This window comes from Crinia signifera, chromosome 5 (assembly GCF_055691185.1).
Source record: "Crinia signifera chromosome 5, ASM5569118v1, whole genome shotgun sequence".
Classification (NCBI taxonomy): Eukaryota; Metazoa; Chordata; class Amphibia; order Anura; family Myobatrachidae; genus Crinia; species Crinia signifera.
Window position 1 is genome coordinate 259,333,029 of NC_139221.1, and position 25,448 is coordinate 259,358,476.

Here is a 25,448-nt window from a genome sequence, read left to right on the forward strand (position 1 = left end):
TTGTTTCTCATTTTATTACACCATCATGCTAGCATAACCTACCTCCTTATATCTTCCAAGTGTATTCTCTTTAGTAAAAATTCTAAACCGTGAGAGGATATGGGGTAATTTGCTCAATAAAGTGGTGTATTGGTGCAGGATCTAGGTGCTTAATCAGGTTCCAAACACAGCTTTTCATGTAAATAACAACTCAGTCCTCTAACTCGCTTGCTTCACCCCTCATAAAGTCTCTCACAAACGGTCAGATGTACTAAGCTTGAAAAATGATAAGGTGCCCATACACGGTGCAATAGGACCGTGCAATGCGATGCTCGCTCCCGCGGGCATTGGATCGCACAGTACCAAAAGTATGTGCTGCACATACTTTTTGTACTGCCTTCTGATATCACTGCACGCAAAACGCATGCAGTGCGATGCGATCCAGCCCATAACCGGTGCGATAACCGTGTATGGGCACCTATAGAAGAGAGAGTGATAAACAGTCAGCCAATCTGCTCGTAACTGCCAGGTCATAGGCTGGGTTTGAAAAATGACAGGTAGGAGCTGATTGGCTGGTGGTTTATCACTCTCTCCATTTTATCACTTTTCAAGGCTTAGTACATCTCGCTCAAAGTCCCACTCCTGTGTCCATCAGGTACATTAAGGCACCCCCTGGCCTACTCACACTCAAGACTCGCTGGCCTGGCTTCTTCCCAGCGACATGTAGTGCATTCCACAGAGTTAGGTAATCTCTCCTTTTTCCTACAGGGTAACACACATGCCTCATGGCTCTGAATGACTGCCTAGCACAAAGAAGTATGACTAGCCGTCCCAAAACCACTTAGGCTGGTCACATAGGCCACAGCATGTTTCGACTGCAACAGTCTCCCACACGGACTCTTCTATGCAGCCATTAGTTGTACTCGCACCTGGGGTTTCTTCCCTGTGCAGATTCCGGGGCCGTCCAGTATGAATGGACACAATCGTGTCCATTATTAACTACTCTGCACGGCACGGCTTTTGGCCGTGCGGGGTTTCGCCACCCGGCAGGAGCCGGAGCATGTGAAATAGCCCTAAGTGTCCATCCTTAAGACTGGTTTAGCCAATCAAAGCATTTAAATCTGTCTAAAGTTGTTATCGCACCCAAACAAAGAATTTTGCCCACATTTATTTTTGCACCTCAGGTGACTGCAAGAAGAAATGTCCCCACCATGACTAACGGGCCTCTAAACAAAGCAACATCTGAATTGCTCGGTTTTGAGCCCCCTAGTGGTAGCTGCTGGGGATAACCATTGAATCTGCCCTACAGGTTGCAGTATCATTTCTCCAGAAGTTTTCATAAATCTCTTTGGAGGAGCAAGAATTACAAGTCACCCCATTAACTTTTTCTACAAAGATGGGACACTTTTTACCCATTCTAACCTGAAAGATTGCTGAAGCAGGGTCAGGTTAGTTGTAAATCTTACAAATTATTTTTGATTGCAATAAAGTCTTTACTTTGGCTAGGCTGCTCCTGGGCATCTACTTTCTCAATATTAAGACCCCTGTCCTTCTATTATCATCTCTGTATTATTTTCTCTGTTAAAATAAAAACATTGTGCTTTTGGCAGTGGATAGCAGGATTTTGTACAGAATTGATTTGAAATATGAACCATTCATTTTCATGTTCCTGTCAAGGTTGGTAGTCCCCGATACTAGAACATTATGCCACCAGCATCACGCTTCATGATGGTGGTGATATTTGGTTGAAATGCTGAGTATTATTTGTGCCACCATTTGCGTTCAGACTAAAGGCCCCCATACACTAGCCGATTTTGGTCAGATTTCGGCCAGATCAGTCGGATCTGGCCGAAATCGGACCAAAATCGGCTAGTTTTGATGTCCCCTCAGATCCGATGCGCGGTCCCGTGCGCATCGGATCTGCGTCGGGTGGTCGGACCTGCTGCACGTCTGACCATCCGACTTGGGACCTAGTGGGGCGGCGCGGCGGTGGAGGGAGCAGGGGGGGCTGGGGACGCTGAGGGGGACACAGGCGGCATAGAGCCGGGCAGGGGGAGCCGGGAGCTGTCAGTACTGAATAAAAAAAAAAGCCCATACAATGAATGGGCGGCCTGTGATTGGCTGAGCGCTCTCTCAGCCAGTCAGCAATTGGCTGAGAGAGCGCTCAGCCAATTACAGGCTGCCCATTCATTGTATAGGCTTTTTTTTCTAGCACTGACAGCTCCCGACTCCCTCTGCCCGGCTCTATGCCGCCTGTGTCCCCCGCAGCGTCCCCTGCTCCCACCAGCAGCCCTGCTCTGTAGCCCCCTCCCCCCCCCCCCTGCTCCCCGGGTTTTTTACATGTGATAAATCGAGACGATTTATCACATGTAAAAAATGGCACATCAAGTCCCAATCTAATCAAGCTCCCCCGGGGAGCAGCTGGGGAAGCTCAGGGGGAAGTCGGGGGCGACTTGTCCTAAGGACAAGTCGCCCTAGTGTATGGGGGCCTTAAGAAACACTCCACAGCTGATTTGTTCTGTCACATCGCTACAGCAGTTTCTAGATGGTGTTTTGTCAACACTTTGCTGGCAGGAACATGGAATATCTCTCTTCAAGGCTTCTTTTCTGCAACCCTCCCACCACATTTTTTGCGCCCCCCTCACCTATTATATATATGTGTGTATATCACAAAGCATAAGATTTAAATTTTATATATATATGTCAGGCTTACCCAACCCCCCGACCCAGGAATGCAATGCCTATCACACATCACACACCCATTACATATTATACCATAATACCCTTTAAACGGTATGCCACACACCGTAATGCCCATTACACATTATGCCACATGTAATGCCAATTACACTTTACCAAACACCGTAATGCACATTACACATTATGCCACGCACTATAATGCCCATTACATATATTACCACATGCCGTAATGCCTATTACATGCTATGCCACAAGTGCCAGTTACCTACATGCTCGATGCCCCCAGCAGGTGCCGCCCATACCTCATAGGCCTAGTGGGAAATCCATCCTTGCCTCCCACATACAGTAAGTGCTTGTTGTAAAATGCCTTGCAAACTGTTGAACCCTGTTCTACATTATTTTAAGTCTGTGGGCTGGATTCAAAGACCGACGCTAATCACAAAACCGCGTTGTCTTTCTGCGACAATATGCTAGTTTTGTAGAGTTGATCTAGCATTAAGACACCCACTGCGGGCATCTCGGATCTGAGGGCTGCATCTAATCATCTAAGTCAGGGGTGGCCAAACCGGTCCTCGAGGTCTACCAACGGTCCACGTTTTCCAGGTTACCTAGCTGGTGCACAGCTGTAGTCATTACTAACTCACATTTTAAAACATGCTGCATTCATTCCTACTATAGATCCACAGGTTGCCTGGAAACATGCACCGTTGGTAGATCTTGAGGACAGGTTTGGCCACCCCTGATCTAAGTGAACATAGATCATTTGAGTAACCTTCACTTTACACAGGATATGTACATAATTCACACAGCTGGAGACAATGAAGCTGCATCCAAGGATGCAGCCACTGGCTTCGGCACAGGCAGAAAACTGGGCCAGCGCCCTTATTTCCACGAACAGCCTGCAGCCATTTGGGTTGGAGTGGAAGTGCACCACTGATGACTACAGCCATAATGTATTCATCATCGCTATTCCTGATCTGCACAAAGAATTGAAAAACTACAAAAACATTGCTCACCTCTGAATCAGACCCAGTGACTTGTGTAGCGCAGTTATATCTCAGTTGTGTTAACAGTATTATTTCCAGTTAGTAGCCCCCTTGCCCCAGAACTAAAGGTGCCCACACACTCATCGATCCCGGCGTGCGTTGTGGGCTTAACTAGCACACATAGCATCGCATCGTTTGCCTTGTGCATGCGATGTGCATGCAATGCAATGCTATGCTATAAAAAGCTAGTACAAAAAGTATGTGCTGCACATACTTTTTGTACTGTGCGATGAGGTGCCGTGGGAGCGCGCACCCCATCGCATAGCATCGCCGGGATCGGTGCGTGTGTGGGCACCTTAAGCATAACTGAGTGATCTGATATAGCCAGGCAATCTGATGTTTACACAAGGAATTGTTGAGGTGATTTATTGCACCTTGATTGTACAACCTGAAGCTTGAAATTATGAGTTTGAATAAAAAAAAAAAAAAGATTTAAAAAACTTTGTTTTAGCAATGTTTTTGGGACCTGAATCCTTGCATGCATTTTATTCAAGTAAAAAAACGTATTTATTTCAAATGTTATATTCATGGTCCAACCATTGCTATGCTTTATAAGTATGAATAACGTATGAGTATGAATAACAAGGTGAGCCTCCTCAGCACCAAGCATTTAGATGGAATGCTCCGGAAACCTTCACCTTTATGGGGTCGTCTAGTCCTACTGACTGAAATTCAAAAAATAGAATTAAGAACACTGACTTTTGACAAAGTGGAAAATGTAAGCATTGCTGTGTCCTTTTTATAAATACCATTAAACTTTACAGTGTTGTTCTGGGCTCCAGATCTATGTTCTTTAGTGTTTAATACCCCCAAGTTGCAGTAAAAGGATTTTTTGCATGAGCTGAATTTTGGGATACCTTACACAAATACAGACAAATATTTAATGAAAATACACATAGTTGTGTTTTATAAGGTAGACATTTTCTTTATGTGTACGGATGGAGTTCTTGCTTTCAAGTATGTAAAAATGATGTAACACAAGGACCATATTTTTTAATCATTTAACAGCACTTTATAGCTTCCACAGACCTTTTCTTATAATGAAGCTATGAGGGATATGACAAGAATGGCGATATTGGATTTCTCTAGACTAACAGTAAATTTTTCCACTCTGATGTCAAGAATGTTGAGCATCTGGAAAGTGCAGTGCGAGCGAATGAATGGTTTTCTGGGGAACGAATTTTACATTTTTTTAACTTAGAATTCTTCTCAGAGGACTTAAGTGGTTTCATGGAGTTAATAATTCTTAGGTTGGTAAAATGTTTTGGTTGAAAACATTACTGCTCATACATCAGTGGTATTCCAAGTCTGTTTTGGTGGTGTATACAGTACTGGTGAGCTAGTTCTAGTGGAGCGGCATGCACATTCACTGTTCTGGGTACTCTGGCACAGATGCATCAAGCTTCAACAAGTGTTAAAATGGAGAGTGATAAACAACCAGCCAATCAGCTCCTATCTGTCATTTTTCAAACCCAGCCTGTAACATGGAAGATAAGAGTTGATTGGCTGGTTATGTATCACTCTCCATTTTATCACTTTTTGAAGCTTGATACATCTGGACCCTTGTACCAATATAGCGAGTCGGGGTACAAGAGAAATCTCCTTGTGGGCCCCACAGGGTACATCTTCTTGTGGGCCCCACTCCATCCTCTAATGTCAGCATCCATGCATTAATATTATTTGTTACTTTACTGGAAGTTGTGGTAGAGTTGGGAGCATGGCATAACATGGGTACATAAAACCGGAGTTCAATTTAAATACAGTATATAGCAAACTAAGGATGTAGTTGTTAAAAAATAAAACCAACCAATGCTTAACCTTTTTGTTTTCTTTTTTTCTTTTTAGCAATGGCATGTATTTGGCCAATATTAGATCGAATGCATTTTCTATTGAGTTTTAGACACTGGTGGGTGCATATGGGCCACCTATAAAATATAGAGTGCATTACTCTTTTATATATATATATATATATATATATATATATATATATATATATATATATATATATATATATATATATATATATATATACATACATACATTCCTAGGACTATGGTGCATTTATTAAAGTGCATAGTCTGGTACACTGCATGAACTGTTGGTATTTACTATAGATATGTTTAAAGTGGCCCAGACCATGCACTGAAGTACTCATTTCTGCAAGCTATGTCCTCTCTAAAGGCTTGTCTGAGGTCGGACCGGATTTCCTTTGAACTTTCCAGGCAGCTCCCCGGGAATGCTTCCATCCAATTTTTACATGTCATTTATCGCATATAAAAGGACTCCTGAGGAGTCCTAAAAAGCAACCACGATGTGCACTGATGGCTGCCCATCGAAACTATCTTATGCACAGCACATCCGACCTCTGACCCGAGGCACATGGGACTGCTCATCGGATCGGATGGGATGCCAAACACATGTGATTTGGCCACTTATCACCTGAATTCTCAGCCCGATCCGTTGGAATTGGTTAAAAAGTGGCCAAATCGCACCAGTGTATGGGCACCTTAACAGTTGGCCAACACTCTTTGGTGACTAACCCCTCCCCTTAAGCAGCGGCTCCTACCACTGCTTTCCCCCTGGTCTGCCCTGTTTGCCCCAGTCCAACACTGCCAACATAACCTGGAATCCTTTGAATAAGAACTTTATAAATGTACTTGGCAAACTAAAATGTTATTTAGTTGCTAATGTTTTCGGTGGAAGATAAATAGTTTTTTTGCTGGAAAGGTCCCTTTAAAATTAAAAAGTACACTGAAACGCACTACATTCAGAAATGAAAGCTTTGACAGTCCACTCCATTATAAGTCAATGACTTTGTGTGTGTTTCCATGTACCTGCCAACAGCTTTTTTACTCTGTGTCCTTTGAGGAGTATGTAAAACATTCCTCTTGATAAGTTGGGCTGAATTCTTTCCTACAGCTCATAGCGTTGCTGGGTTCACAATCAGTTTATAGGCTCTTGTAGCTGCTTACTGTAATCCATACTGGGGGATGCCTGATGATTTGGTTTTCATATTTTAGGCAGGCATTGATTTCTGTTAGCACTTTGTCCTGTATTTCTTTCAATACATCTCTGCAATCATTCTGATTGTCTGTTAGAATTTGCTATTTAATCCACTGGAAAATTCTCTAAGAAACACTAATATTGTGTTTATCGTAAATCACATATTTTGGTATTGATAAGTCACAAGGTAAAACCATGCCTTGCCCCTTTATATTCCACCCAATATTTTTAATTTAAGGTGGTTATGTAATTAATATCAATATTTGTAATTTAAATGCAAGCTGCAAATTTTGCAAATGGTAAAGTTGGGAAAATTGAAATTTAAATTTAGGATTTTTTTTTTAGTTTAAGGGCTTTTTTTTACCCGTTTTTGACACACTTATTCTGCAACTTTTCATACTGCGATGGAAGATGACATCTGTGTGAGTACAAGGCAAACTCCACCCCCTTCACCGTCCTTGCTGCACCTTCAGCGGGTCTCTGATGCACAACGTTCCCTTCTGAAACTGTATGAAGGTGAACACCTTGCAGGCAAACACACCACTCCCTTCCCCTCTGCCACAAAGCTAAGATTAATGCAGAATCATTATTTTACACTTCGCTCTGTAATTGTGTTTGTAGTGTTTTTTTGTGATATTTGGAGTTTGGTTATTGGCCATTAGGTTGACAGTCATTCGACCACTATTAGTCGACAGTCTATTAAGTTGACATATAAATAAGGTCAACATGGTAAAAAGAGCATGAGTTTTTGACAGGTTTTCTGTGTCGACATGGACACCGTATAAGTGGCTTGCTGTGCTCATCATGCTTCGGGCACAGTCTTTTATTCTCCCTCTATGCCCACTTGGATGGTAAATTATGAACAAGTCGGTTTAAATACACTGCTCAAAAAAAATAAAGGTAACACTTAAACAACACAATGTAACTCCAAGTCAATCACACTTCTGTAGCAACACTGAATGACAATCAATTTCGCATGCTGTTGTGCAAATGGAACAGACAACAGGTGGAAATAATAGGCAATTAGCAAGACACCCCCAATAAAGGAGTTGTTCTGCAGGTGGTGACCACAGACCACTTCTCAGCTCCTATGCTTTCTGGCTGATGTTTTGGTCACTTTGAAAGCTGGCAGTGCTTTCACTCTAGTGGTACCATGAGACGGAGTCTACAACCCACACAAGTGGCTCAGGTAGTGCAGCTCATCCAGGATGGCACATCAATACGAGTTGTGGCAAGAAGGTTTGCTGTGTCTGTCAGCGTAGTGTCCAGAGCATGGAGGCGCTACCAGGAGACAGGCCAGTACATCAGGAGACGTGGAGGAGGCTGTAGAAGGGCAACAAACCAGCAGCAGAACCGCTACCTCTGCCTTAGTGCTCCTCCTGTTCCTCCTTGCACAGCCAGAGATATGCAAAATGACCTCCAGCAGGCCACAAATGTGCATGTGTCTACTCAAACGGTCAGAAACAAACTCCATGAGGGTGGTATGAGGGCCCGATGTCCACAAGTGGGGGTTGTGCTTACTGCCCAACACCATGCATGGCGTTTGTCATTTGCCAGAGAACACCAAGATAAGAAAATTCGACACAGGTGCCCTGTGCTCTACACAGATGAAAGCAAGCTCACACTGAGCACATGTGACATACGTGACAAGAGTCTGGAGATGCCAAGGAGAACATTCTGCTGCCTGCAACATCCTCCAACATGACCAGTTTGGCAGTGGGTCAGTAATGGTGTGAGGTGGCATTTCTTTGGGAGGCCGCACAGCCCTCCATGTGCTCGCCAGAGGTAGCCTGACTGCTATTAGGTACTGAGATGAGATCCTCAGACCCCTTGTGAGACCATATGCTGGTGCGGTTGGACCTGGGTTCCACCTAATGCAAGACAATGCTAGACCTCATGTAGCTGGAGTGTGTCAGCAGTTCTTGCAAGACGAAGGCATTAATGCTATGGACTGGCCCGCCCCTTCCCGAGACCTGAATCCAATTGAGCACATCTGGGACATCATGTCTCGCTCCATCCACTAACGCTACATTGCACCACAGACTGTCCAGGAGTTGGCGGATGCTTTAGTCCAGGTCTGGGAGGAGATCCCTCAGGAGACCATCTGCCACCTCATCAGGAGCATGCCCCGGCATTGCAGGGAGGTCATACAGGCACGTGGAGGCCACACACACTATTGAGCCTCATTTTGACTTGTTTTAAGGACATTACATCGATGTTGGATCAGCCTGTAGTGTGTTTTTCCACTTTAATTTTAAATGTGACTCCAAATCCCGACCTCCATGGGTTAATAAATTTGATTTCCATTGATAAATTTTGTGTGATTTTGTTATCCGCACATTCAACTATGTAAAGCCAAAAGTATTTAATAAGAATATTTCATTCATTCAAATCTATTATGTTAGTGTTCCCTTTTTTTTTTAGCTGTGTAAAAAATAATAAAATACGTACGTTGACCTTTTTTCCATGGCGACATTGCTTGTCGACCCTTTTCCATGTCAATTTTTTCATGTGTCGACCTAATGACTGTTGACCAATAGTGATCGGCCTAATGACTGTCGATCTAGACAGTGTCAACCTAATGACCGCATACCATGAAGGTCTACATAACTACCTAGAGGTGGAGATTGATATGGTCTTTGATTTTTCTGTGTGACTTCACAAATGTGTGCGGATATTGTGTAATCTTAACCTGGCAACACATTAGATGACTTTTTTAAAAAATGTGGACGACTTTAACGACTTTGGAATGACAAATCGTGTAAATCATGCAGTGTGTATGCTCTATCGTGATGCTGAAACACATTCCCGCTGGTCGCTTATAGTGTGTATGCATTATAGGGAAATAATTTGTATCGTTTGCATGTAGGGTGGCCAATCCCGGAATATGGATCTCGGGATTTTTCCCTAAAATTGCTGGGTATTTGATTACCGGGATTGGTGTTTCCAGTCCTGCGATTCCGTTATTAGACTGCTCCCCTCTGCACAGTATGACGTGGTGAATGGGGGTGCTGCACCCCCAGGATTGAGCATTTTGGAAAAAAAATTACCCGGGATTAGCATCACTAATTGCCAGTCATTTAATGTTTACCTGGGTTTAAAATGAGCTTGTAATGTCTCCATGTATTTAACTGGTGTCTATCTACTGTGGCAAATCCAGCACACTTAGCCTGAAGGTCTGCTGTTGCATTGTCAGATCTGGGTATACGTGCACATTTTATTTTCAGTTTCTTATATCTTCTTATATCTTTCTTATATCTGACAAACCTACATCAGCAGGGCCATCTGACCATATCCAGGACCGCGGTCAGAAATTGTGGGGCCCGGGACTGACAAAATAACGCCCCCCCCCCGACATCCACACACCCCCTTCCCCCCTTAACATAACCCCCGCCCGGTGTCCGCTGTGTATTAAAAGATTACCTGTGGCGGTGGTCCATCCAAGTCCTCTAAGATCTGTCTGCGGCATGCTGGGCGACCGCACTGTAAGCTGCGGGATGACGTCACACCACGTGCGCTGCACCTGTGCGCTGTGTAGCAGGAGGATCCAGCCCTTGGGACTGTCTGTGTCTTTGTGCGGCAGGCTGCGGAGGACCTTCGGCCCGCCGTAGTGGTGAGGACGGCTAAAGTGAATGGGGGTGCTGGCGGACTGCTGCCCGGACCCTACTGTCTGTCAGAGCGGCGGGGCCCGGGACAGTTGTACCCCTAGCACCCCCCTGTTGGCGGCCCTGACCTTATCCACCTTGTGTCCAGTTCAATGTCTGAAAGCTACACATCAGGGAGTGGGATCACTGGCCATCTGGTGCCATACAAGTGATTTATTTTGACAATTCCTATGAGTGGTACTTTTCTTGCTAGATAACCAAGGAACGCTTTTCATCATTTTAGTTAGTTTATCAACCTATATGTATAGATAGGGGAACCAGTTAGACAGTGGACAGGTTCCGAATGTCAGCGTGATGTTAATATGGATATTGAGTTGACATGTAAAATCTCGACATTCGCAAATGTCCACATGGTTAAATTGTCAAATTTAACGCGTTGAGACCAGAATGTTGACTATTTTAAGGTTTGGGGTTAGGCTGAAATCAGCAAAAAAGTCAACGTATTAAACTTCAGCTCATTGATTTCAATATAGCACCCAATTTATAATTTTTTCCAGAAAATAGTGTACAAAAAAAAAAAAAACAGCTACTTTGAAATGAATATATTTGTTTTGGCAAACATTGTTTACAAATAATGAGTTTTGATTTCCTAAAAAATTTTCCGTGCTAACCAGTGCTTCTTTATGCACATACAGATGATCTGTCTAGATCTTGACTGCATGTGCTAAAGATCCTAATGGGCGATGGCGACGCATGGGACCGCACATCGCTATGAGGCATACATACTGGGCGATCTGGACAGATCGCTTTGAAAACAGCCCAAAATCGCACCTTATGTTTAAGCAGATTGCACATAGCAGTCTGAAGCCTCCGCATATACTGTAGATTACCCAGACATGTTGCAGATGAGTTATTGCTTTCTTGAGTTGCTTTACGAGCACACTTACATAGTGGCCTTCGTGTCTGACAGGCTGACCCACAGCGCAAAATGAGCGGAAAGAACACATTTATTTATATTTTTTGCACGTCATTACTACCACTAAATGAAGTTAAATATGAGTCTTCTTGAAAACCAAGGGACCTTAGAGCAACACATGTTATCCTACTGTCCACCTGCGCAAGGTTTCTTCTGACCCACTAAGAATCGTAGAAATGACAGTTTTAAAAAAAGGTGCAATCTGCAGTGTTCAGATTTCTATATTCCGCGATCAGATCATTACTTTTATTACCTTTTACATGATGTCAGGGTTTGATCGCTTTAACGCATTCCCAGCGGATACTTCATGGCATTACATTTAAATCAATTAGCTCCGCACGGTACTATAAAACTAATCCCTGGAAAATTGAGTGAATTCTGATCTGAAATTATTCACTTGCTTGGGCTTAGACAGCAATCTATATTTCAGTTGTCATTACCTGAGTGTAGCGCATGCATTCGGAGCCGTTACATCATACCAGAGAAGAGAGTGGCAGAATTACGATGTTTCCTCCATAATAGATTTGCACATGTGGCTTGTAACACCTGAGAATTGCAAATAATTTTCCAAAGCACATATTATTTTTATTAAATTAGGGATCTGTTACTTTAGTTACTCAGTAGTGATGACAATATTTTTCTTATATTAAAAATTCAAATTAGACCATAAATTGTTCTGGTTGTAGCAAGGTTCATTTTTTCTCATTTGCCAAGTTCAGCTCTGTACAGTGGTCATACATACATACAGTATGCCTCCATCCAAAGTCTAGGCACTATCTTGTTAATTTCACAGATTTTATTTGATGGGAAATATATATATATATTTGTTTCATGACCTTAATTTTTGTTGAAACTGCTGATGTTCTTACATTTGAGAGTTATTTCTTTGTACCATTTCCCTTTAAAAAAATAAAAAGAAACTGCATATTTCTGTTTCACAGTTCGCCAGACCTAGTATAGAATGGGCCAAAAAATATACATCGTAAAAAAGGAAGGAGAAAAAAAAAAAATCTTAGGAACCCTTTCCAATGACATAAAGTGTTGGAATGTAAGGTAACATTTTGGGGGAAATTTAATGTATTATGTGTTGGAAAGGTTGTTTGACAGATTTTATTTCCCCTTCAATTAAATATGTCTGTAATTGTAGATGAGAATTTTTTTTCTTTTTCATTAACTAGAACACTAGAGCTGGTATTGCTCATTATTATTATTTTTTAAAATACTGTTTGTATGTATTTAGTTCTAGACTCAGATGGAGCGATCTACAAGTGTAGGTTAGTCATACTTGCCTACTTTTGCAAACTAGTTTCAGGGAGATTATAGTTGGTAATAGAATTTTGCAAAGGGCTCCATTTAGGGGGCGTGTCATGCTCCACCTAAAGGGCGTGTCTAGTTCCTTATATGGAGAGATTGTGAAAAGAGATTGTGAACGTGGCACCTAGATGCATGGGTGTGTACTGCTACATCTGAGAGGAATCTTTTAAAATTACATATCCAAATGTAGATGAGCCCCAAAGCAGTTAGTAAGAGCTACTATACTTGGTAAAGTGCTGGGAAATGGTGCTGATTAATTGTAAATGTATCTGTCTCACATTCCTTTTTTGCCCAAAAATGTAACAGTGTAATGTGGGCTAGGTGAAATGAGGGAGTTTGGTAGACTAATGAGGGAGAGAGGGAGATTGCTGCTTTTTCAGGAGAATGCAGGAGGGTAGGCATCAATGAGGTTAGTAGACAGATTAATATATTGTTACTGTCATAAAACTGCTGTGTGTGGCAACTGGTGGTGTGGATGGACCATACTTTCTTCTTTTGTAGTCTAGGTTCCCTTCATAGTTTCATAATTGCACTCCATTTTTTATTTATTTTTTCAGTTTGGCTAGGATTTACAGGTTGAGTATCCCGTATCCTGATATCCGTTATCCGAATTATTCCAAAAAATGTATTTTTTTTTTTTTTTGGGGAATAGTTAGAATTTTTTTTCTCCCCCCCCCCCCCCTTCTTTTATACTTACCTAGTCCCTGGCAGGCCTTCAGCTTCATCTCCGGCGTCTCCCGCGGTCCCAGGAGTGTATTGCGCGGGTTCCCAGGCGCGCCTGGGAACTCGCGCAATGCACTCCTGGGACCAGTGGAGATGCCGGAGATGAAGCTGAAGGCCTGCCATGGATGCCGGAGGACTCCATGGATGCCGAGGGACCATCAGGGACCCACCAGAGGACAGGTAAGTATGTAAAAAAAAAAATATTCCAAAAACCGTAAAAATCCCTTATTCGGAATGCTCGTGGTCCCGAGCATTTCGGATAAGGGATACTCAACCTGTAAGCGGTGCCGATTTTAGTGTCTGGCAAAAAGTCTCAAGATGTCGGACATTATAATGTCCAATGTTTTTTCCAGAACTCATCGATTGTAATTGCATGCGTCTTTAATGCTCTAAATATAATTTGGTAATCAGATACAGCTGCTATTACACATAGAATATAGAAATACAGCACGCAATTTAAATCAGCAGAAGCTGCTGGTGCCCTATTGCATCCCGTTGTGAATAAGATGCATTTTCTAAGGAAAAATATTGGTACTTGTGAGTTATCCGGGCGCCCGATTTCAAAATCGGGTCGGATCGGGACATCGCATCGCATCGCATGCGACCATCGGATGCGATGCGATGCGATGACCCGATTTTTCCATAGGAATCAATGTTAAAATGGACTGAGTCCATTTTAACATGGAATTCAGTGGGAAAAAGGGGTCCTTTTCATACCCCTACTATCCAAGTGGGCATGGAGTTGGATATAAACCTGTGGCGAGCGTAGCGAGCCACCGAGCCCGAAGCGTGGCGAGCGTAGCGAGCCCCGCGAGGGGACACGGAATACCGTCCCCTCGCGGGGCTCGCTTCGCTCGCCACGCTTCGGGCTCGGTGGCTCGCTACGCTCGCCACAGGTTTATATCCAACTCCATGCCCACTTGGATAGTAGGGGTATGAAAAGGACCCCTTTTTCCATAGGAATCATTTTAACATTGATTCCTATGGAAAAATCGGGTCATCGCATCCGATGGTCGCATGCGATGCGATGCGATATCGCATCGCATCGCATCTGATTGTATGCCTTAACTTAAGGCATACAATCAAAAAATCGGGCGCCCGGATAACTCACAAGTACCAAAATATTTAAAAATGACGTACACTAATTGACATATTTTGAGAGATCAAAATATATTTTTACTTTTTTCAGGTTAGGAATCATTTTAAAAATGGTTTTGTTGATGCAAATGTGCAGTAATTGTGTACTTGTAAATGAGATACAGCGTTGCCGAATACAACTTAGCCAAAAAAAACAACAACTCTATTTATGTCACAACTTAAGAGCAGTTTTGTCCGAGACGGCCACGTTGTATACTTAACATGGGGAAATATCTGAATCTGACTTTTTTCTGAGTAGAAAACATCAGACTTTTCATGAACTCTGCTGCTATTTACGACTTGTCCGCCTTTTAAGGCCCATACACACTTAACGATTTTTAGCTGAAAATCGATCAGTGTGTATGGGCCACCGACTGAAGATCAGCGATGATGCGCGCTCCCGCATCATCGCTGAAAAGGTCCCACGTCGGCTGGTTTGACCAGCATGTCTAGCGATGATGGCTGGTATCTGAGCCATCATCGCTTAGTGTGTATGCTCACCACTGCTGCTGCGCTGAAAGTTGATCATCTTCACTGTCCTCTCCCCGCCCCGTTCAGCAGCAGACTGGACAGCCTGGCTGCGGACCTTCCCTGCTCCCTCCCCGCTCCCTCCCCCTGCTCGTTTTGTCTGACAGTGCACGGAGCAGGGAGGAGGAGAAGAAGCAGAAGCAGCAGCAAGCGCAGAGAGCCGCCCGTACTGTACGTCCGCCCATCCCCCTGCCCGCAGCACAAAAGTAGCACTGCCACCAATGTTTATTTATTTATGTGCCATTGCCCACTGCCACCAATGTTTATATATTTATGTGCCATTGCCCACTGCCACCAATGTTTATATATGGCAATATGCCATTGCCCACTGCCACCAATGTTTATATATTTATATGCCCACTGCCACCTATGTGTTTGTTTTTATATGCCCACTGCCACCAATATATATTTATTTAAATGCTCACTGCCCACAAATGTATATATTTAAATGTATTTATTGCTGGCGCAGGCCAGCAATGTATATGTTACCGCCTATTTTAATAAACATTGGTGGACAGTGTCGGCGATAACGTATACATTACTGGCCTGTGCCAGCAATATATATAATGACCATTTAAATATATACATTGGTGGGTAGTGAGCATTCAAATAAATATACATTGGTGGCAGTGGGCAGATAAATATATAATATTGGTGGGCAGTGGGCATATAAATGTAGGTGGGCAGTGAGCATTTAAATTAATATACATTGGTGGCAGTGGGCATATACATATATAAACATTGGTGGGCAGTGGGCATATAAAAATATAATACTGGTGGGCAGTGGGCATATAAATATATAATACTGGTGGGCAGTGGGCATATAAATATATAAACATTGGTGGCAGTGGGCATATAAAAATATAAACAATGGTGGGCAATGGTGGCAGTAACATATACATTGCTCGCCTGAGCCAGCAATGTATACTTTACTGCCAACACTGCCCACCAATGTTTATATTTTTATATGCCCATTGCCACCAATGTATATTTATTTAAATGCTCACTGCCCACCAATGTATTTATTTAAATGGTGCAGGCCAGCAATGTATACGTTACCGCCTATTTTAAAAAACGTTGGTGGACAGTGTCGGCGATAACGTATACATAACTGGCCTGCGCCAGCAATAAATATATATATATATATATATACCCCACCTTTTATGTAAATAGCCTTTTATATAGAAAGATTTTCAGCAAAGTCTTTCGCCTCCTGAAAATCTTTTACTCTTTGGGGAAAATAGTTCAGTGTGTACGCACTACTTTGGGGAAAGATATATCTATCAAAGATTTTGGCAAAGTCTTTTGAAATTAAAATCTTCTAGTGTGTATGGGCCTTTATTCTTTTTGCAATAAATGTTTATTGAAATGTTTACATAATAAACAATAGAAACACACAAGCAGGTAATACAGATGGTAACAGATCTAGTGAAGTCCAAGTTTGCAGGATGCCAGATGATCTTGGATTTTTTTTTTAAGGGGGCAATCATTTATATGTCATGGTTTTGCTATGTAAATTATTGACCCCTTTAAAATATGTCCAAATTCAATCAGGATTCCGCATGAGCTGAAGTTGGACTTTATTACATTTGGCCCTTTATATTATGTGTATGAAAGTGACAGTTATCAGGCCTTAAGAATTCAATGTATAATATGCATTGTGTGTGTGAATATGAACAGGTAATAAAATACAGATGTAGAGCCTCTCAGCCAGCTCAGGGAATCGCCAGATGGAGAGGAGCTCCATATGACACGGATTCGCGAGCGTCTCATGCATCCGTGTCATACGCATAGACAATAAAAAATGAATGGTAAAACATTTTTTGGGTCTATATAGAAATAGATAAAAAATAGACAGTGGATAAATGTATATAGCTTATCTTTTTGTGCAGGTAGGTCAGTTTGGGAACCACACGCGTTTCGTTCATAAGACTTCATCAAGGGGTGAAGGAACAATGATAGTGGACTTATCTTTATACCACTAGTGATTGACTAAATTATGAGGTCACTTCCTGTCACGTGACCGCTTCAATTACTATTAGGTGCTTTATTTTTCACAGAAATTGGTATTGGCCATTAGCAGTTCAACTTCCATCAATTAGAATAAATTGCGCTGCATCGCATCACTTATTATTATATTTGTAGGTCTTATTTTTGTATTATATTTTCTTTTACAGGGTCATTAGGTTGACACAAGCATTAGATCGACAGTCAAAAGGTCGACATGGGGTTTTTAAAAAATTTTGTTGGCCTCAAAACAGTTGACATGGACACTGAAACGTAGCACCGTGTGTGCTCGCTATGCTTCGGGCATGGTGCCTCGCTAAGCTTGGCTATTTTATTCTCCCACCATGCCCTAGTGGATGGTAGGGCATGTTGGCTCAAAAAAATGTGAAAAACCCCATGTTGACCTTTTGATTGTCGACATAATGATTGTGTCGACCTACAGTCACGTCAACCTTAATGCATGTCGACCTAATGACTGTGGACCCAATGCTTGTAGACCTAATGACCGTATCCCGAAGGAAATTATTTCTACAAATCACTGTTAACACAGAGACAAATAAATTTAACAAAACCCATGACAAAAGGCATGACCTCTACTATGGTCAATTTTTAATTTGACATTTTGGCATTGCATTCTTTAATAATAATTTGATTTACTCATTACCCAATACAATTCTTGTGTTTGTTGTCTGTCTAGTAATGCATTACCAAGTCTCACTGACTTCAGTAAAGTGTGTTGCAAATAGTTTCTTCTGCATCCACCATGTCTGGGCTCACCGGTGTTTCATGTGTCTAAACTATATGACTTTAAATATGGTTTGTATTTCTGTGTAATTGCGCACGCCGCACTTTATGGATCAATCACTCGGATTTCTATTCTATAGCGTCTACAGGTAAATAGACCTACTCAGACATCCATTATAATTTCCCTCCCAGAGAACTCCTCAATGCAGAAATAACAAATTTGTCAATGTTCCAGATGTTCTTGATCACATTAGAGATGATTGGCAGGTCAAGTATGATTATCTAATGTGGCCAGCCAAAGGGATAGTAGAAGACAATAATTCAAGTCATTTGCAACGAGAAGATCTGGAATCCGGGTTACCATGTCCGACTGATTCTAAACAGATGCCAGGAAAGCGCAGATCATTTCAAGCAGTTCATAATCTTCCTAGAATATAAGCTTTATAAACATGGGGCAAATTGGATGAAGTAAATGTTTATCTGTTCTACAACAGATGCAGGTTTACATGATAACTGTAAACAGAAGGCTGACAATCCAATTCTTCAATTATCCATGTTTTATTTCAGTATATAACTCTTTTTCTGTGCCATTTTTTTATTTTAATACTTCAGTTTTCAAAAAAAAAAAACATAAGAGTACACTCGTTTCATTATTGCTATTGGTTTGATTGCCTCCCATTACTGTTTTCTGTTAAAGAGAAATTGGTTGGAATCCTTTACATTACGGTAGTAAACTGAATGCCTACACATGTCACGGCAGCCATTTTGTGACCTGGTTCGCTATTTATGGGAAAGAAGCCAACAGACTAGGACAGGCACATAGGCGAATCTAGGGGGTGGTCCGGGGGTGCACCGGACTACCCATTAGCCCATTTTGTAGCTGAGGGAAGGGGCTTTCCAACGAGCCCAGCCCCGTGTCTCTAGCCCCCTGGGAACCAGATATACGGCCAGGCAAAGCTGGAACATTTTCCCTATAGGAAAACATGGGACCCGCTAATTCCGACCCCCACCCAGTTCAATGGCTGCCAGTTCCCCCTTCGGCATCACTGAAGCTTGAGGTTTATCTCAGTCGAACCCAAATCGCTGGACCTTCAATCTGATACCAGGCTGGACCCATATGGGTTAATTGGTTCCAGGGATATTGAGGTTAAACCTTTTTTTCATTTCTTAAATGTAATTTCATGACTGTTTATGTTCTTTGCGGGCAGATTTCTCTGGAATCAAACTGCCCAGTTTCAGATTTCTATGGAATCAAACTGCCCAGTTTCACGGGACCAAAATCATTCGAAGCCAACTCAAAAGTTCTTCAATATGATACTGGCCTCATGTGAATGGGTCAGTTGGTTCCGAAGATATAGCTGGTTGGTTAAAGGGGGGTAGGGAGAGGGGAGTGATTGTCTCTCCCCCTCACACCAGAAAATGTCCCTGCATGATCCTGGGACCATATTCCCGGGTAAATCCCTGCATTTTCTGTTGTGAAAGGGGTATTATTTCAAACAGCCGTGACCTGCAGTGCTCTGAATACAGCCGGGCAGCCCCCTGCTCTCTGCCCAGCTGTCAATGACTGTCACCCCTGCAGCTTCCGCTCCATTTCTTCTCCCCACTTTCACCTCAGCCCGCCCCCCCTTTAATCATGTGGTGCCGGTACCCGCCGTACTCCCCTGACGTCATGCACAACAGCAGCGAGCACAATATTTCAAATGTCCACTCGGCTAGAGAGGACACCAGGAGGGGAGTGGGAGCGTGCTCTGCACTGCGCCCTGCTCCTATCCCCATAGAAGCAGCTGCACTGTTCTCCATCTCTCCCTGCAGCAGCAGCGAAGGCTCATATAAAAATTTACAGTAAGTGGCACTTTTGGGGGCATTGCTTAAGGAGCGCTACAAGTGGCGGTATGTGGGGGCATTACGCATAATGTGTGGCTTAATGTGTAAGGGGCATTACGGTGTGCAGCATCATGTGTAAGGGGCATTATGTGTGCAGCATCATGTGTAAGGGGCATTATGTGTTCAGCATCATGTGTAAGGGACATTATGTGTGCGGCATCATGTGAAATGGGTACTATGGTGTGCGGCATCAGGTGCAATGGGTACTATGGTGTGCGGCATCATGTGTAATGGGTACTATGGTGCCATTAAGCAAGAACCCCCTAGCAATGAGCACGTAGGTAAGCAGCACTTATGTGGCAAATATGTCATGGGCATTACGGTTTGTTATATAGTATGTAATGGGCATCATGATGTGTGGCACAATGTGTAATGGGCATTATGGTGTGTGGCCTTATGTGTAATTGGCATTACGGCGTGTGGCTTTATGTGTAATGCGTATTACAGAGTTTGCTAAAATGTGTAATGGGCATTACTGTGTATGGTCTAAAGTGTAATACCACACCCCTTTTTGTGATGACACGCCTCCTTCCCATGAGGCCACGCCCCATTTTTGCCGCGTGGCTACGCCGCGCAAAGGTCCCCCTGCTGTTATGTGTAGATCTGGGACCACCCATTACCATAATTCTAGATTTGCCTATGGACAGGCATACACAGGAATAGCATCATGAAGATGTAGATTTATCTTATCAGAAGTAGCTATTGTCATCACTAATGCTCTTAATGATAATATAGCGTTCACTGGGATCCAGTTATATAGTAGAGATTCAAGGAACTTCATCAGCCTACTAGCTCACTAAAGGCCGCCATCCACTAGGGTGAGGTATCACATGTGGTACCTCGCATGCGATACCCTTCCAACTCACCCGACAGCTCCCGGGTGGCTGGATTGCATACAATACATTGTATGAGGTCCTTTTGCATATAATGTATCGAATACCATCTCAGCAAGGGAAACAGGGTGTGACAAATATTCATGGCAGCCCCTGTGATGCGAGGCACACGGGAACGCACATTGCAATCCCAGGAAAAGGGCATGAGATGTGTCATGTTTCATGTGATCTGTCACAGTAATGCGTCGGAATCGCATGAAAAGTAGCCATATGGAACTAGTGGATGGTGGCCTTTAGAAGTATACAGTATCTTAATAACATCATGACTGATTGCATGTTTGAGATAAATGCCTCCATGTCTTGCATGCATCTGTTCTAATGCTATATTTGGATTGTCCAGATTTTCCTAGCTGACTGAGCATTAATGACACTTCAGAGGGATGAGGCACAAATTGTTTCATGCCTCTGTGATGATGATCGGTTTTGGTTCAAACGTCAAAATGGATTCCTCCAACAAGTCTGATGTCTTGTTCCCTGGTCATAGACTTGGTGCATTAGACCAGTGGTTTTCAACCTCGGTCCTCAAGGACCCCAAATAGTGCACATTTTCCAGGTCTCCACACAGAATCACAGGTGAACTAATTAGCTCCACCTGTGAACTTTTAAAATGTGTCAGTGAATGAGTGCACCTGTGCAACTGCCAGGAGACCTGGAAAACGTGCACTGTTGGGGGGTCCTTGAGGACCGAGTTTGAGAACCACTGCATTAGACAACATATGGGTCTAATTACCAAGTCTCGGAGAGTGAAAAGGTGGATGGAGATAAAAGCCCCAGCCAATCAGCTCCTAACTACCATGTTTACAGGCTGTGTTTGAAAAATGACAGAAGCTGATTGGCAGGTAATTTATCTCCATCCACTTTATCTCTCTCCAAAGCTTAGTACATAAAGTCCTCAGTGTGTTTTAATTGCTGGGTCTGTGCACTGTTTTCAGGATGTGTACTTTGGGTGCCCATGTTACCGTGAAGACCACAGCGCTATTTGGCAAATCGCTGTGTACATTTATTTCCACTTGAAAAAAAAAAAATATTAAATTATTTGAGTTGAAAAGTGTTTTTTTTTTTGTTTTTTATACTTCAACGGACCATCTGTATCACATTGTAAGTTTATGAGAAACCGCCAGAGATATAGATCTCTATTTTGACCTCCGTCAACAAGTGTAATCGGAGAGAGCGTGTTTATATATTAGTGAGAAGACCATGCCAACCAGTGAGAAAACAAATAGGAACAGTGCGTTTTTATAGAGTAGTATTACACTTTTAATGGCACATTGAAGGTCATGAAGGTTTGGACATTACATCTCATTAATACAATATTTAGATTAGCGTGCAGAATTTGGAAGCCCATCTTACAGTTTATCAGGTTACGGTGCCTTTTTGGTTAAACATCTTGTAAAGCTGTCCTTTTGATAAACGGCAACAGTTATTCAGACTAAAAATAATAGCAGACCCGTGTAGTGGGGGTCCCTAGAGAGTGTTCATGTTTTTGTAGACAGCAGACAGAAGAAAAAAGGCATTTTGTCCTTTTTACCCCTAGTAATCCCCCTGGAAAATGAAACATGTGCTATGAATTGATACAGGCTCATGCCAGGTTAGCTCCCCATAGAGGGCTCACACAGTCAGTGCGGCTACATTCTTGGAATACAGCTTGATAGTTTTTGTGTATGATGGATAGCTATTGCTGTGTGCTACTGTAGAACACTGCGCTACTGTATGTTGCAAGCTTGCTGAAGTATACCTCTAATAACTCGTACTTGCAGCACATTGGTTAAACCCTCATTAAAAAAAAGTGGGCGGGGTGGAATTAATCAAAATGAAAAAAAGTAAATTTCTACAGTGTTTTCATATCTCTGCTTAGTTTCCGCTGCGTTTCCCATGTACTCTGTGTAAAAGTTTCCTCTTAAGTTCTCGAACAAGAATGAACAATTCTGAACCAGAAGTATAAAAATCATTGTAGAAATTTTAAATTTCAGACCAACTTTTATGGGACGCCTGTAAATACAGTCCTTTTTACTGAGTAGTAAATCTTTATATATATTCTTTTTTAAGTCATATTTCAAATAAACTATAGCCCAGGTTTGTCAGACCACCCCATTTATTTTTTGGAAATGGTTTCAGTGACTCATTTCAGCATCATATGGGAAGGAAAAGCAATTAAGTCCCCAGAACGTGGGGTTTGCTTTATCTTTATACAATTTAAATAAAATAATAAATAAAAAATTGTTACAAATAAATTCAATGTCTGATTAGTGTTTGACATAGGCAGCTAATGTGTTTTTATTCTAGAGTTTCATAATCGAGTTTTGAATCCCCACCTGATACTTGGCTTATATTTCAGTGGAAACTTCTCATTGACAGGCTTCAGACGAGCCGCCGCACAGAACTGTTGGCTAAATTAATGAAATTACATTTTCTGTTTTATTTTCATTTTATAGGTCTATATGAGCTCTTGGCTACGCTGCCGGCCCAGCTGCAGCCACATGTGGACAGCCAGGAAGACCTGACCTTCCTCTGGGATATGTTTGGTGAAAAAAGTCTCCATTCACTGGTGAAGGTAAACCATATTGATGTACCATTCGTGACTCAAAGGCAACATTTATTAGGGATTATGTCTGAATGGCCCCAGGACTTTTACAACTCGCGGATGGTGTAATGCAGTTTTGACAAATACGAGTTTTGTCCTGACTACTATAACAGCAAAGAGTGCAGTTTTTATGTCAAATGGTGTGTTTAAAAAAGTATTGGAAGAACCTCATCATAGAGTTGGCTATCGACACTTCCACCCAATCTCCAGACAGACCGCATCCTGAAATATTTCACTGTGGAAGTCTTTTTTAGTTTAGGAGCTGTTCTGTAAAATTAACATCTTAACTTCTGATTGCCCCACCGTCCTACTTTTAAAAACAGGGAATGTAATGTTCTTCAACTGTGGTAGTTAAACTGGAGGAAATTCAAACAAACACCGGGAGAACATAGAAGCTCCACACAGATAGGGTCCAGCTCTGTTCAATAGCAGTGCCAACCACTACACCACCATGCTACTCATTTAGATACCAAAAACTGCAACAGGAAGAGCTAAGTATTTCCATGGTCAGCAGAGAAACATTAGTTCGAACTACATACTCTGTTCAGCATAAAGGGACTATGCAATGTGATCCCTCTACTAGGTGAAAGATGCATGAAAACTGTATTACATAAAAAGCCTAAAACAATATTGTTTTTTTTTTTTTTTAAGAAATAAAACCACAGATCCACTTTAAAGGGGACACGTGAACTTGTTTTTTTCCCCTTTTAGATGTATTAATTCTACTGTACCTAAATAGTCTTTCTAAAGCTGCTTCCAAGGCTCAGTTTTCTGGGTTCTGCCTGGGATATTCTAATGTAATAACTTCTAAGCCACTAAAGACTCTCCTACAAGAGCCAGGGAGGTCACTGAGGGGGTCAGACTGGGATTAATTATGGTGCATGTATGCTAAGCCAGAAGCTCATTTGTCATCAGTAGATCTTACACAAACCATGGCATCGGAATATGAGGAGTTAACTTGCGACCACACCAAATGCTTATTCAACATACACAAATGTTTGCTTGCCCTTGTTTGGATGAATATCACTGACTGTTAGCACAGAACATTGTAGGATGGTTAGCATTAAGAACTTGGAGTTAAGCTTAAATAAATAAATGTTCACAGAGAAAAATTATAAGGAATATATATATGTATTTTTTTGAGGTCCCGCATGGCAGTGGTTCAGTAGCCACATTAATTTAACATAATTTCCTTTAACAAAGTCAACTGAAACTCTAGTAAGTTGTTTCATGTGATGGCTTTATTCCATAAAAATAGGGCTTTCAAATAAATGTAGTAAAGAAACATAAAAAAAAACATATTTTCTAATAGGAGGTTGGTAAGCTATTTATCATTATTCCTGTTACTCTTACATAGAGTGGGAGCTGTGTGAGAGCCGGCTAGAGGCACCAGGAATGCGTTACCCTATACAAAGTGGCAAAGAAATACATAGCTTTCTGTGTACGTTTCCTGCACAAACAATGGTGGAACTATTATGAGGTCTGAACCATGATTGGATAAAACATTGGTTCGTGGCTAGAGGAGATATAATGAGGTCAGCCATATTGTGGTTACCAGATAACATCAGTACATGAAGAGGCAATGGCTTCATTAAGGAAGGAGAGTTTTCTACACTAGTGACATAATGCCAGTGGTTGTTATAGGCCATGGAAGCCTTTGGCACTGTGTGCCACTTTTCATTAATGTTCCTTATGCATCTTTTACTTAGATTTACACTGTGCTTGAGCTGTGTGTACATTAGTAAGATGTATAGACATGTGTGCCATCAGGGTAGAGGTCCCGGTAATAAAGTGTGGCGATTTGCTGGGCTTGGGAGCAGCCAATGACTGGATGTCAGGTTGAACCAGGGATTTGGACTCTGGGACCATTTTAAGGAGGCACCAGAACAAATGTACCGACATCAAAATTAAAACTTACATCAATATTAGATCTCATTAGCACATGTTCAGGACATCAGCTGAGCACTACATTGGCTCTGATTTAGAGTTGGTGCAAGTTTCTGAGCAAACCATGGAGCACTGCAATCAAGGTGCAGAGAACAAACTGCAGGTTTTTTTTATACATGTATCCGTCTGCTCCAGTTTTACACTGATTACAGTTGGGTACGATTTGTCCCCAACTCCCTCCCCACAGCCTAAACCTACCACGGCCCCCACCCCACCACCAGCTACAGGACCCATCATGGTGGCGGGCTCCAGTGCAGTGCATGGTTCCAACACTGGCTTTCCTATCACAGTAGGTGATTGATTTTATATATGATGGGTAGCAGGTCATACGGATGTATACTAATACACCCCAAACAGCCCTTCTCAGCACACCAGGTCCCA

General features: G+C 42.3%; 1 protein-coding gene across 2 annotated transcripts in view; it reads left to right on the top strand.

Moving 5' to 3' along the window:
* The window catches only part of MPP7 (MAGUK p55 scaffold protein 7), a 372,855-nt gene that overhangs the window by 143,359 nt on the left and 204,048 nt on the right, over positions 1 to 25,448 (top strand). For both annotated transcript variants that reach the window (XM_083188909.1, XM_083188910.1), the window contains exon 4: positions 22,972 to 23,090. In XM_083188909.1, coding sequence (XP_083045035.1) covers positions 22,972 to 23,090 — 119 coding nt within the window. The remainder of the gene's footprint in view (positions 1 to 22,971; positions 23,091 to 25,448) is intronic.